The sequence below is a fragment of the Littorina saxatilis genome, linkage group LG13, assembly GCF_037325665.1.
Source record: "Littorina saxatilis isolate snail1 linkage group LG13, US_GU_Lsax_2.0, whole genome shotgun sequence".
Classification (NCBI taxonomy): Eukaryota; Metazoa; Mollusca; class Gastropoda; order Littorinimorpha; family Littorinidae; genus Littorina; species Littorina saxatilis.
In genome coordinates, this window is record NC_090257.1 from 4,598,481 (window position 1) to 4,610,980 (window position 12,500).

The window sequence follows — 12,500 nt, forward strand, 5'->3', positions numbered from 1 at the left end:
ACACAACATTCTTCATTCCTTTGAGCATTTTTCGCATTCCCCTCGTAAGGGTAGCACCACTGTTCACCATGCCAAAAGGCATCCGCAGGCACTCATACGTTCCGTCTGGAGTTGCAAAGGCAGTCTTTGGTATGTCCTCTTCGCGCACAGGAATCTGCCAATATCCCTTGCTGAGATCGATCTTCGAGAAGATCTTACTGCCAGTTAACTGTCGGAATAGATCAGTTGCCGTCGGCATTGGTTCAGGGTCAAACACGGTGATCTTATTGACTTTCCTGAAGTCAATGCATACCCTGTTTGTGCCGTCTTTCTTCTTGACCACAACAACGGGAGATGAGTAAGGGGATGATGACTCACGGATGACCCCCATCTTCAACATGCTGTCAATGTCCTTCTTCAAGGATTCCCGAGCCTGAAACGGGATAGGGTATGGTTTTGAGCGAACAGGAACGTCAGATGTGAGGTGGACTTCATGTTCGACCAAGGACGTAGAGCCTGGAACATCAGAGAACCTATGGGTGAAGTCGCCCATAAAATCATGCAGCTCCTTCTGCTGGTCTTCCGTCAGGTCAGGTCCTAACTTGACGTCATCCACTCCCTCTTTCTTGTGGAGGTCTCCCAACTCCAGTAGTTCCTCACCATCGAACTCGTCTAGTTCGGCTGGTTCTTCCGCACTTGCTGCGACCTGTACTGCTTCCGGAGGTCTCTCCACATACAGTTTCAGGAGGTTAGCGTGGTAGATCTTGGACTTCTTGCCGACATTCACCTTGTAGTCGTTGATCCCTACCACGGCCTCAACCTCGTATGGGCCTTTCCACTGCATCAGTAGTTTGTTGTGATCAGTGGGAAGCAGTATCAGCACTTTGTTTCCTGGTGTAAACTTCCTGTTTACGGCTTTGCGGTCGTAGTAGTGCTTTCCACTATCCTGAGACTTTCTCAAGTTTTCTCTCGCAATCTCGAGAGTCTCCTCCAGTTTCTCTCGCAACTCGAACACGTACTGGTAACTGTTCTTCACTTCAGGTGTGTCCACATCTTTCGTCCACAATTCCTTTAGTATCTGCATCGGGCCTCTCACGGTCCGCCCGTACATCAGCTCGAACGGGGAGAATCCAGTGGACTCTTGTGGCACCTCCCTGTATGCAAACAGCAAGGCATTGATGTAGCGATGCCACTGCCTTGGCTGCTCACTGCATAGTTTCTTCAGCGTGGACTTCAGCGTCGCATTGAATTTTTCGACCAGCCCATTGCACATCGGGTGATAGGGTGTCGTAGTCAAGTGACGAATGCTCAGCAGCCTGTTGACCTCTTCCATGCATTCAGAGACAAACTGTGTCCCCAGGTCTGTGAGGATCTCTTCAGGAACCCCAATTCTGCTGAAAATGTCCACAAGTGCCTCGGCAACAGTCTCGGTGTCAATTTTCTTCAGAGGCACGGCTTCTGGGTACCTGGTTGCATAGTCTACCAGGGTCAGTACCCAACGATGACCCGCTTCACTTGGCGGTTTGATCTCGCCGATGAGGTCAATGGCCACCCTCTTGAAAGGTCGGTCGATCAAAGGCATCTTCTGCAACGGCACTTTCGGGACCCTTCCTCGAGGTATGGTTTTCTGGCAAATATCGCACGATCGGCAGAATCGAGTCACATCTGCATGCATTCCTGGCCAGTAAAACGCAGCCTGGATTCTGTCCGATGTCTTCTTGACACCCAGGTGACCTCCCATAATAGAGTCGTGGGCCACCTCCATCACCTGGCGCCTAAGTGGTTGAGGCACCAGAACTTGACGTAATGGCTTCCCACCGTTGACTCTCGGGTGCTGGAACACTCTGTACAGGATCTTGGCCTTTACTTCAAAGTGCACAGTGCCTTCGCCCTTAGTCATCTCCTTGACAGGACGACTCCTGTACTTTGTCAAGGTCAAATCAGCTTCCTGTAGCTGAATCAGCCGATCCCTGTCCACGACAGCAGTAGCAGAACTGTTGGTGACCCTGAGTGGCGTAGTTGTTTTGTCCTTCTTCGCCTGGGCTCTGGTCGTCACAGCGCTTACAACCTGCGGCTGGTCGCGGCGATGCACAGTTGCTCTGTCATCTCGTAACAGTTCGCTGACATCTTCATTCGCGAATGGCAGTGGGTCTTCCTCCTCAGCAGCAGGCTGAGCTGAGCCCATTCTCCATTCGAAATCAGGGTCATCAGGACGTCTCGCACCCCCAATGTTCCCAATTAGTAGATCGTACAAGGGCTTCTTCAGGCAGACGGCCTCAACTTCTCCGGTGAAGTATGGAGTATCGATCTGGATTTTTACCACTGGTGCCTTCACGCATTTGCTGTCAGCCATGAGCGTCCACTTGAAGTCACCAGTGAACTTCTCTGTTGGCACCAGATCCTCTTTGACAATGACTCCATTGCAGCCCGAATCTCTGAGAACAGTCACTTCCTGCTTCTCAACAAATCCCTTCGACACGGGCATGTTCGACACTGACACAGCTGCGCTGGCGACGACAGAGATTGACCTGCCATTGGCGAGTAGAAGCTGGCCATCAGATATACATTCTTCCACGTCCGATGGTGTAGCCACTTGCTCGGCAGCCCTTGGAAGTATGACGCTGCTCGCACATACTTGTTGGTTCGAGCCACTCGTTTGCCTCTTGTTGTCGTAATATCTCCGTCGATGTTCTTGCGCTTTGTCATTGACATGTCCGTTATTTTTCTTTTGGGGACAGTTGGCGACTCGGTGGCCCTTGGCATTGCAAAGGAAACACGTTATGTTCTGCCCTTCATTGGATGATGGTGCGGACTCAGTTTGTCCCTTGGCAGGTTGGTTTCCCTGGTTCCCGCTCTTCTGGAAAGGTTTTGATGACTTTGACGTCCCCAGGGTCCTTCCATGAGCAATGAGATAACGCTCAGCAGCATCAGTAATGTCCTTCAAACCCCGCAGTTTTTGCTCTTCCAAGCGGGTCGCCAGGTCCTTCGGGCATGCATTAAGGAACTGCTCCTTCACGATCAAGTCCCGCAGACTCTCGTATGACTGCTCTTCACCTGATAACTCCACCCACTTCTGCAGGTATGACGACAGGCGCTCCACAAACTGGCTCGGTGTCTCTCCAGACAATGGCTGGCATTCGCGGAAGCGTTGACGGTAGCCCCTTTCAGTGAAGTTGTAGCAACGCAACAGAGCTTCCTTCAGTACATCATAGTCTCTGGCGTCATCGTTTGAGAGTCTAGTGTAGACCTCAAGTGCTGCCCCAGTCAAATGTGCGCTGAGTTGAATCGCCCAGTCGTCGCGCTGCCATCTAGCACTCTCAGCGAACCTCTCGAATCTTGCAAGGTAGCAGTCGATCTGGTCCTTCCCGTCAGCGAATGCTGGAAGTTTCGGTGCCCTGTGTAGCATTTGCTGCTGGTTATCTCTTTGGCGTGGTGCCTCGTGCTCAGTTTGAACACGCACCATTTCTGTCTGAAGCTCTAAGCGCTTGGTCTCCATTTCTATCTGGAGCTCTAAGCGTTTCAGCTCCATTTGCTTTTCTTCACGCTGCGCTTGTCTTTCTTCACGCTGTGCTTCTCTTTCTTTTTCTTCACGCTGCGCTCGTCTTTCTTCACGCTCACGCTGCGCTTGTCTTTCTTCCCGCTCACGCTGCGCTTGTCTTTCTTTTTCTTCTCGCTGCGCTTGTCTTTCTTCACGCTCACGCTGCGCTTGTCTTTCTTCACGCTGCGCTAGCAGTTGTGTCTGGGACTCGACGAACTCCGTCAGCTGCTTGCCTTTCAGTCCCAGTTCAACTCCTTTTGCCCAGAATTCAGCCATTCTGGTCTTTTCCGGTGCGTTCGTCTGTATTCTTTCACAGCCACGAACGTAGACGAATGTAGTCTTCTAAAAGAACACAGTCTCTACTGCACCTCCGATGCTTCTCTCGTCGCTGTTCACCTTCGTAGACGCAGGCTGCCACCCTCCTCGTCTAACGTGACGGCGCACTCTGCTCACGATACGTACACGACGTACCCCAGTCGTATTTCGTAGTATTAATGCACTAGCTCCGCGACGAAGTCCGTCTCGTCCAAACGGCAGCTAACCTCTGTAATCCCGATACACTCCGGCGTCGCTCACCGTATCGAGCTGCGGCGATTACCAAACTCTTCCCACAGTCACACCGAATCCACGGTTCCGTAGTCTCAATACTGATCCCTCAGGATACACCCGATTGATGGCTACCTCCTGTGACTGTCTTGACGCTGGAAAACCCTTGGCGTTAAACGTAGATCCTTGGCTTGGCCCCCAATTGTTACACGACACTTGAGATTGCCACAAGTTCTCAAACGCCGTATAGTTGTGTTCTTTTATTCTACGTCGCCCGTCTTCGCAGCAACAGAAAACAACTCGTCAAATTGAGTTCGAGGATTTATTCAGCATTCAATACATACAACTGCACATCTAGCAGAACTCAAATAGAAGCTTTTTTAACATTCAAATCGCGCTGGCATATATAGTAAATACTCAATCTCGAGAATATTCCAGACCGAACACGATACAACTACATTATACGAGCCGTGCATGGACTAAACTAGCGACATTCTCTTATGACGTACATCAAAAAGCGCCGACGCACTTAATCCGAACGAACGCCACGAACTCACACTAAATCAGCATGGTAAACAACCTGTTTTGACAGGACTAGAAAGTTCACCTGCATTCTCGTTCAAGCATAAATACCGTGTTTACAAAATATTATATCGGTACTTTCCCACAAAGTAAAAATAAGTCAACTACATGCAACACACAAAACTGAACCAAAGCTCAGCAACGGTAGCGTTTCCTAACAGTGTGTGTGGGTGTTTGTTTGTTTGTTTGCTTAACGCCCAGCCGACCACGAAGGGCCATATCAGGGCGGTGCTGCTTTGACATATAACGTGCGCCACACACAAGACAGAAGTCGCAGCACAGGCTTCATGTCTCACCCAGTCACATTATTCTGACACCGGACCAACCAGTCCTAGCACTAACCCCATAATGCCAGACGCCAGGCGGAGCAGCCACTAGATTGCCAATTTTTTTAAAGTCTTAGGTATGACCCGGCCGGGGTTCGAACCCACGACCTCCCGATCACGGGGCGGACGCCTTACCACTAAGCCAACCGTGCCGGTGTGTGTGTATGTGTGTGTGTGTGTATGTGTGTGTGTGTGTTTGTGTGTGTATGTGTGTGTGTGTGCGTGCGTGTGTATGTGTATGTGTGTGAGTGTGTGTATGTGTGTGTATGTGTGTGTGTGTGTGTGTGTGTGTGTCACGTGTGTGTGTCGGTAAACTTGCATGTCACTGTTAGTGTGTCGGTCGGTCGGTGAATATATTATTGTCTGTGTTTGTCTGTTTGTCAATATTTCTGTGTTTCTACGTTATATCGACATTTTTGTCCCGCATTTACTTGAAAATCAAGGTGTAAGTCGGTTAGTTGCTTCAACGTGTCCCTTTACGGAACTCAATCAATCAATGAGGCTTATATCGCGCATATTCCGTGGGTACAGTTCTAGGCGCTCTGCAGTGATGCCGTGTGAGATGAAATTTTATACGGCCAGTAGATTGCAGCCATTTCGGCGCATATTTACCTTTCACGGCCTATTATTCCAAGTCACACGGGTATAGGTAGACAATTATTAACTGTGCCTAAGCAATTTTGCCAGGAAAGACCCTTTTGTCAATCGTGGGATCTTTAACGTGCACACCCAATGTAGTGTACACGGGGGGAGGTTCGGACACCGAAGAGAGTCTGCACACAAAGTTGACTCTGTGAAATAAATTTCCGCCGAACCTGGGATCGAACTCACGCTGACAGCGGCCAACTGAATACAAATCCAGCGCGCTACCAACTGAGCTATATCCCCGCCCAGAACTGGAACTGCCAGAGCAGATTCTGAAAATAAGTCAAACTAGTACAGCATATTTATTTTACTCATGGTCTGTCTGATAAAATAACATAACGATTAATTCAGGAATACAAACGCAGCAAGTTTAGAGGTCGCTGTGTTGTGTAATCGCGGCAATCGCGGCAATAACAAATGATGATGCATATGTGTAAAAGCGTGTTTTTTCTGAGCTAGTTATTGGACAGTTAATCAGGTCAGTTCATTTGTCATGAATTAAACGTTCCAATAACATCCATTTCTAGTGGGTTTTTACATTTAGTCAAGTTTTGACTAAATGTTTTAACATAGAGGGGGAATCGAAACGAGGCTCGTGGTGTATGTGTGTGTGTGTGTGTGTGTGTGTGTGTGTGTGTGTATGTGTGTGTGTGCGTGCGTGCGTGCGTGTAGAGCGATTCAGACCAAACTACTGGGCCGATCTTTATGAAATTTGACATGAGAGTTCCTGGGTATGATATCCCCGAACATTTTTTTCTTTTTTTCGATAAATGTCTTTGATGACGTCATATCCGGCTTTTCGTGAAAGTTGAGGCGGAACTGTCACGCTCTCATTTTTCAACCAAATTGGTTGAAATTTTGGTCAAGTAGTCTTCGACAAAGTCCGGACTTCGGTATTGCATTTCAGCGTGGTGGCTTAAAAATTAATTAATGACTTTGGTCATTAAAAATCTGAAAATTGTAAAAAAATATATATATATATAAAACGATCCAAATTTACGTTTATCTTATTCTCCATCATTTTCTGATTCCAAAAACATATAAATATGTTATTTTTGGATTAAAAACAAGCTCTGAAAATTAAAAATATAAAAATTATTATCAAAATAAAATTTTCGAAATCAATTTAAAAACACTTTCATCTTATTCCTTGTCGGTTCCTGATTCCAAAAACATATAGATATGATATGTTTGGATTAAAAACACGCTCAGAAAGTTAAAACGAAGAGAGGTACAGAAAAGCGTGCTATCGTTCTCAGCGCAACTACTAAACCGCTCTTCTTGTCAATTTCACTGCCTTTGCCATGAGCACGAGCGGTGGACTGACGATGCTACGAGTATACGGTCTTGCTTAAAAATTGCATTGCGTTCAGTTTCATTCTGTGAGTTCGACAGCTACTTGACTAAATGTTGTATTTTCGCCTTACGCGACTTGTTTTATTCTGAAGTGTCTCCGTGTTTGCGTTGTTATCTGATACAGTATGTTCTTGTCCAAACAAAAAAGGTGACAATTAAACATATTACGGGCAAAGTCCTTCTCGTATACACGTTTCGACTTATCACATCTTCTTCTTCTTCTTCTTCTTCTTCTTCGTTTATGGGCTGAAACTCCCACGTTCACTCATGTTTTAGCACGAGTGGATTTTTACGTGTATGACCGTTTTTACCCCGCCATGCTGGCAGCATACGCCGATTTCGGGGGCGGTATGCTGGGTATTTTTGTGTTTCTATAACCCACCCAACTCTGACATGGATTACAGGATCTTTTCCGTGCGCACTTGGTCTTCTGCTTGCGTGTACACACAAAGGGGGTTAAGTCACTAGCAGGTCTGCACATAAGTTGACCTGGGAGATCGGAAAAATCTCCACCCTTAACCCACCAGGCGGCAGCGACCGGGATTCGACCTCACGACCTCCCGATTAGAAGGCCGACGCCTTACCACCAAGCCAATGCGCCCGTCGACTTATCACATCAGATCATATCTGACCAGTGCTTGTTCATGGACAAGACCAGCCCTCTGCTTTGACACGTATCAAAACTCAAGAGCCTAACTTCTTTTCATGTAGGATGGGGTTTCTTCTGGATAAATATAAATGTCTTAACGGACATCAGTGTCTTTATTTTAATTGTGTGTCAGGGGCGGGGATGTAGCTCAGTCGGTAGCGCGCTGGATTTGTATCCAGTTGGCCGCTGTCAGCGTGAGTTCGTCCCCACGTTCGGCGAGAGATTTATTTCTCAGAGTCAACTTTGTGTGCAGACTCTCCTCGGTGTCCGAACACCCCCGTGTGTACACGCAAGCACAAGACCAAGTGCGCACGAAAAAGATCCTGTAATCCATGTCAGAGTTCGGTGGGTTATAGAAACACGAAAATACCCAGCATGCTTCCTCCGAAAGCGGCGTATGGCTGCCTAAATGGCGGGGTAAAAACGGTCATACACATAAAAGCCGTGGGAGTTTCAGCCCATGAACGAACAAACAAACAAACAATTGTGTGTCAAATCAATTCATTGAAAAAACACAATAGAACAGAAATCAAAAAAAAAATAGTCTGCTACCGTTCCAAAATTCAAAATAAAAAAACAAGAATTTTGCCAATAATGAACGTTCCATTAACATACAATATTCTTGTTTTTTGTATTATCATAAATGAAACACAAAGTTCTGCCGTAGTACATTCACTTTGATACAAACTCCTGCGGACAGAATACAGATAATGTCAACCAAGTACGCAATCGCAGTTGCATCTACCAGCACGTGTAAATGCGCAGGTGTTAACCTGGCGCTATGAACACATATACAATTTCTCCGTGAATATGTTCTTGTCCAAACAAAATAGTGTGTGGTGCAAATACAAGTCCTTCTCGTTTAAACGTTTCGGCTGATCACATCAAATCATATCTGACCATGTTTTTGTCAGCAAATAAATTTTTCGGGTCTGGTAAGAGATTTATTCCATTTAGCATTACACTCTTAAACACATACTAATGTTTTTTTTTGTAATTATGATGATGTTGTTTAAGATTTGGATTATTTAAATAAAAGAAAACACACCAGTAACCAGGTTGTGTGTGTGTGTGTGTGTGTGTGTGTGTGTGTGTGTGTGTGTGTGTGTGTGTGTGTGTGTGTGTGTGTGTGTGTGTGTGTGTGTGATCATAACAGGATCACGCCCAGTCAGGTTTAATAATATGTGACCCTCCACCACGGAATGAGTCGCATGTCACCTTTGCATGATTTTCATATTTTCACATTACATTTTCCTTAAGAGTGTTTTATGCTCTATCCAGTGGTGAAACCCGTTTTAGAAAAGAGCAAAAACTGTTTGAGTTATAAGCCTGTGACTAAGGTGACCCTCACACTGTTACCACACTGTTACCACAGCCCCCCCCCCCCCCCCCCCCCCCGGACTTATATTAAGCCTAGCGCAGAACCGCGCGAGGTGACATGCGACTCATTTCGTGGTGGAGGGTCACATATCAATGTTGTCACCTTCAAAAGAAAAATGAGTTTGAGAGTGTATAAAAAGGGCATACGAGTGATCATACATTTTCGGACAGCAGAGATCTGTTGTTAAACCTTGCGTTTGTTTTGCCTGATACAAGCTAAGGTAAGTGGACAGTTCTTCATTTGTTTCTCTATTTAAGTGGAAGAGTCTTTTGTCATGATCTCACTAGTTTCAGAACAGTTTATATTTCGTCAACTTTCAAGCACGCTTGTAATTGTGCTTTCCAGGTTTCGGTACTGTAAGTTTGGAGTCTACCCTTGAGAAAAAGTACTAAAAGTGAAGAGAAAAAAACACGTAATGGTGTCTGTACAAGGATAAGGATAAGGATAAGGATAAGGATAAGATTTTATATAGTCCATGAGGGTAACCTCACAGAAATTCGGGCTGCTTTCTCCCCGGGGAAAGCGAGCTGCCATACAGTATACGGCGCTACCCATATTTTTTTTCCTGCATGTGCTAAGGCAAGACATAACAAGCAAAATAGGGTTTCAGAGCTGATTTCTAAGATAAAGCCTGATATTTGAATACGAGTTATCGTAATACTGAATCAATTACAAAGATTCTGCTTCAAATATGTGAACGAATTATCATCGATTAAATGCTCAAATCTGAAGAAGACTGGTACTAACACGCCAAATATAAATGTGACATAATTAGCACAGTCATATCAAATAAGTATAAGTATAGTCAGCGTTGAGTGGGTATATTTCTCATATGGCTTGTATTTCAGTTAAGACCCAGCAAATGAATAATACAGGGACACTCAAGCATCCAGAGAGAGTATTTACACCCCCGGTATAGGGGTGTGTATAGGATGTGTTTGTGTGTTTGTGTTCGCATATAGATCTCAAGAATGAACGGACCGATCGTCACCAAACTTGGTGAACAGGTTCTATACATTCCTGAGACGGTCCTTACAAACATTGGGACCAGTCAAACACACGGTTAGGGAGTTATTGGTGGATTAAGATTCTACAAGGACTTATAGAGGGACACCCCCGTTGGTCAAAGGGAAATAACCATTCTCACTGCCACCAACTGAGAAGGTTATTTCCCTTTGACCAACGGGGGTGTTTTTCCTACCTCGGAGGAATTTCTTGTTCAATATGGTATTTCCGCTACATCGTCACCTTTTGATTTTGTTTACATAGTACACACACATGTTAATTAAGATACCGTGAAACTTTGTTTTCTCTTTTTATCGTTTTCATCGTGTACATGACTTTGTATTTGTTTACTGATTTGTCGATTTTTGATTTGTGTAAGTAAGCTTAGAACTATATGTTAGGATTTGCGCCATATAAATACCCTTATTATTAGTAGTATTATGAAAATGACATCAATAGTCTCCCTAACGTATGTAGGATTACATTTTTCTTCAGCGATCAAGATGGAGTTATCGCTTTCCAGAGCCCTTGGCTGTTGTCTTCTGCTGGCCTGTGCCAATGTGCTCGTCCTGTCACGATCCACCATTGACAATGATCAACCCGTAAGGACCACTCTCTGTTTCAATTTCTATTTTTTTTAAAAATTTTTTTAAAGGGGCTTATTGTCCGTCAGGTCTTAATTGCCTATATTGGACATGAATTGGTTATACGATTTGAGTTTTACGCCCTCACGGCTTTTTGATGTTTGCGTGTTTAGGTGGTATCAGCCATCTGCACTTATGGTAGAATGACCAAGATCTTTAACGTGCCATTGTGGTGACACGGGGGTGGGAGATGGATACCGTCTCTGGGTCTGCACATAAAGTTAACCCGTGTCCGTCCCGGCCCGGATTCGAACCCGCGACATCTCGATCACAAGTCCAGTGCTCTACCACCTGAGCTACCCGGGCCCCCTCTGTTTCAAGCTGATAACAAGCTTATTTAAAGAAAAAAAAGAAAAGAAAAAAAACCAAGGCCTTCCAATACCCTCCTGTTGTTGTTGTTGTTGTTGTTGTTGTTGTTGTTGTTGTTGTTGTTGTTGTTGTTGTTGTTGTTGTTGTTTGGTCATTACCATTACTGGGTGGCCGAGTGGTAACGCACTTGCGCTCGGAAGCGAGAGGTTGCGAGTTCGACCCTGGGTCAGGGCGTTAGCAATTTTCTCCCCCCTTTCCTAACCTAGGTGGTGGGTTCAAGTGCTAGTCTTTCGGATGAGACGAAAAACCGAGGTCCCTTCGTGTACACTACATTGGGGTGTGCACGTTAAAGATCCCACGATTGATAAAAGTGTCTTTCCTGGCAAAATTGTATTGGCATAGATAAAAATGTCCACCAAAATACCCGTGTGACTTGGAATAATAGGCCGTGAAAAGTAGGATATGCGCCGAAATGGCTGCGATCTGCTGGCCGATGTGAATGCGTGATGTATTGTGTAAAAAATTCCATCTCACACGGCATAAATAAATCCCTGCGCCTTGAATCCGTATGTTGAAATATGCGCGCGATAACAAGCTGCATAAAATAAAAATAAAATAATTTTTTTTAGAAATCTGATTATAATTGAAATGATTTTAGCATAACAAAACGGTTGCATTGTATGCAATATTTTATTTTTAAAGATGAAAGTCGCTTGTTCATTTCAATGCTTTTTATATTTAGTCAAGTTTTGACTAAATATTTTAACATCGAGGGGGAATCGAAACGAGGGTCGTGGTGTATGTGCGTGTGTGCGTGTGTGCGTGTGTGTGTGTGTGTGTGTGTAGAGCGATTCAGACTAAACTACTGGACCGATCTTTATGAAATTTGACATGAGAGTTCCTGGGTATGAAATCCCCGAACATTTTTTTCATTTTTTTGATAAATGTCTTTGATGACGTCATATCCGGCTTTTCGTGAAAGTTGAGGCGGCACTGTCACGCCCTCATTTTTCAACCAAATTGGTTGAAATTTTGGTCAAGTACTCTTCGACGAAGCCCGGACTTCGGTATTGCATTTCAGCTTGGTGGCTTAAAAATTAATTAATGACTTTGGTCATTAAAAATCTGAAAATTGTAAAAAAAAATAAAAATTTATAAAACGATCCAAATTTACGTTTATCTTATTCTCCATCATTTGCTGATTCCAAAAACATATAAATATGTTATATTCGGATTAAAAACAAGCTCTGAAAATTAAATATATAAACATTATTATCAAAATTAAATTGTCCAAATCAATTTAAAAACACTTTCATCTTATTCCTTGTCGGTTCCTGATTCCAAAAACATATAGATATGATATGTTTGGATTAAAAACACGCTCAGAAAGTTAAAACAAAGAGAGGTACAGAAAAGCGTGCTATCCTTCTTAGCGCAACTACTACCCCGCTCTTCTTGTCAATTTCACTGCCTTTGCCATGAGCGGTGGACTGACGATGCTTCGAGTATACGGTCTTGCTGAAAAATGGCATTGCGTTCA

At 44.7% G+C, this 12,500-nt stretch overlaps 1 protein-coding gene across 2 annotated transcripts in view; it reads left to right on the forward strand.

The window, feature by feature from the left end:
• The first annotated feature begins 9,070 nt into the window (after positions 1–9,070).
• Positions 9,071–12,500, forward strand: part of LOC138946340 (complement C1q-like protein 3) — a 13,521-nt gene continuing 10,091 nt past the window's right edge. For both annotated transcript variants that reach the window (XM_070317897.1, XM_070317898.1), the window contains exons 1-2: positions 9,071–9,222; positions 10,503–10,609. In XM_070317897.1, the coding sequence (XP_070173998.1) occupies positions 10,511–10,609 (99 nt within the window). In that variant the 5' untranslated portion in view covers positions 9,071–9,222; positions 10,503–10,510. The remainder of the gene's footprint in view (positions 9,223–10,502; positions 10,610–12,500) is intronic.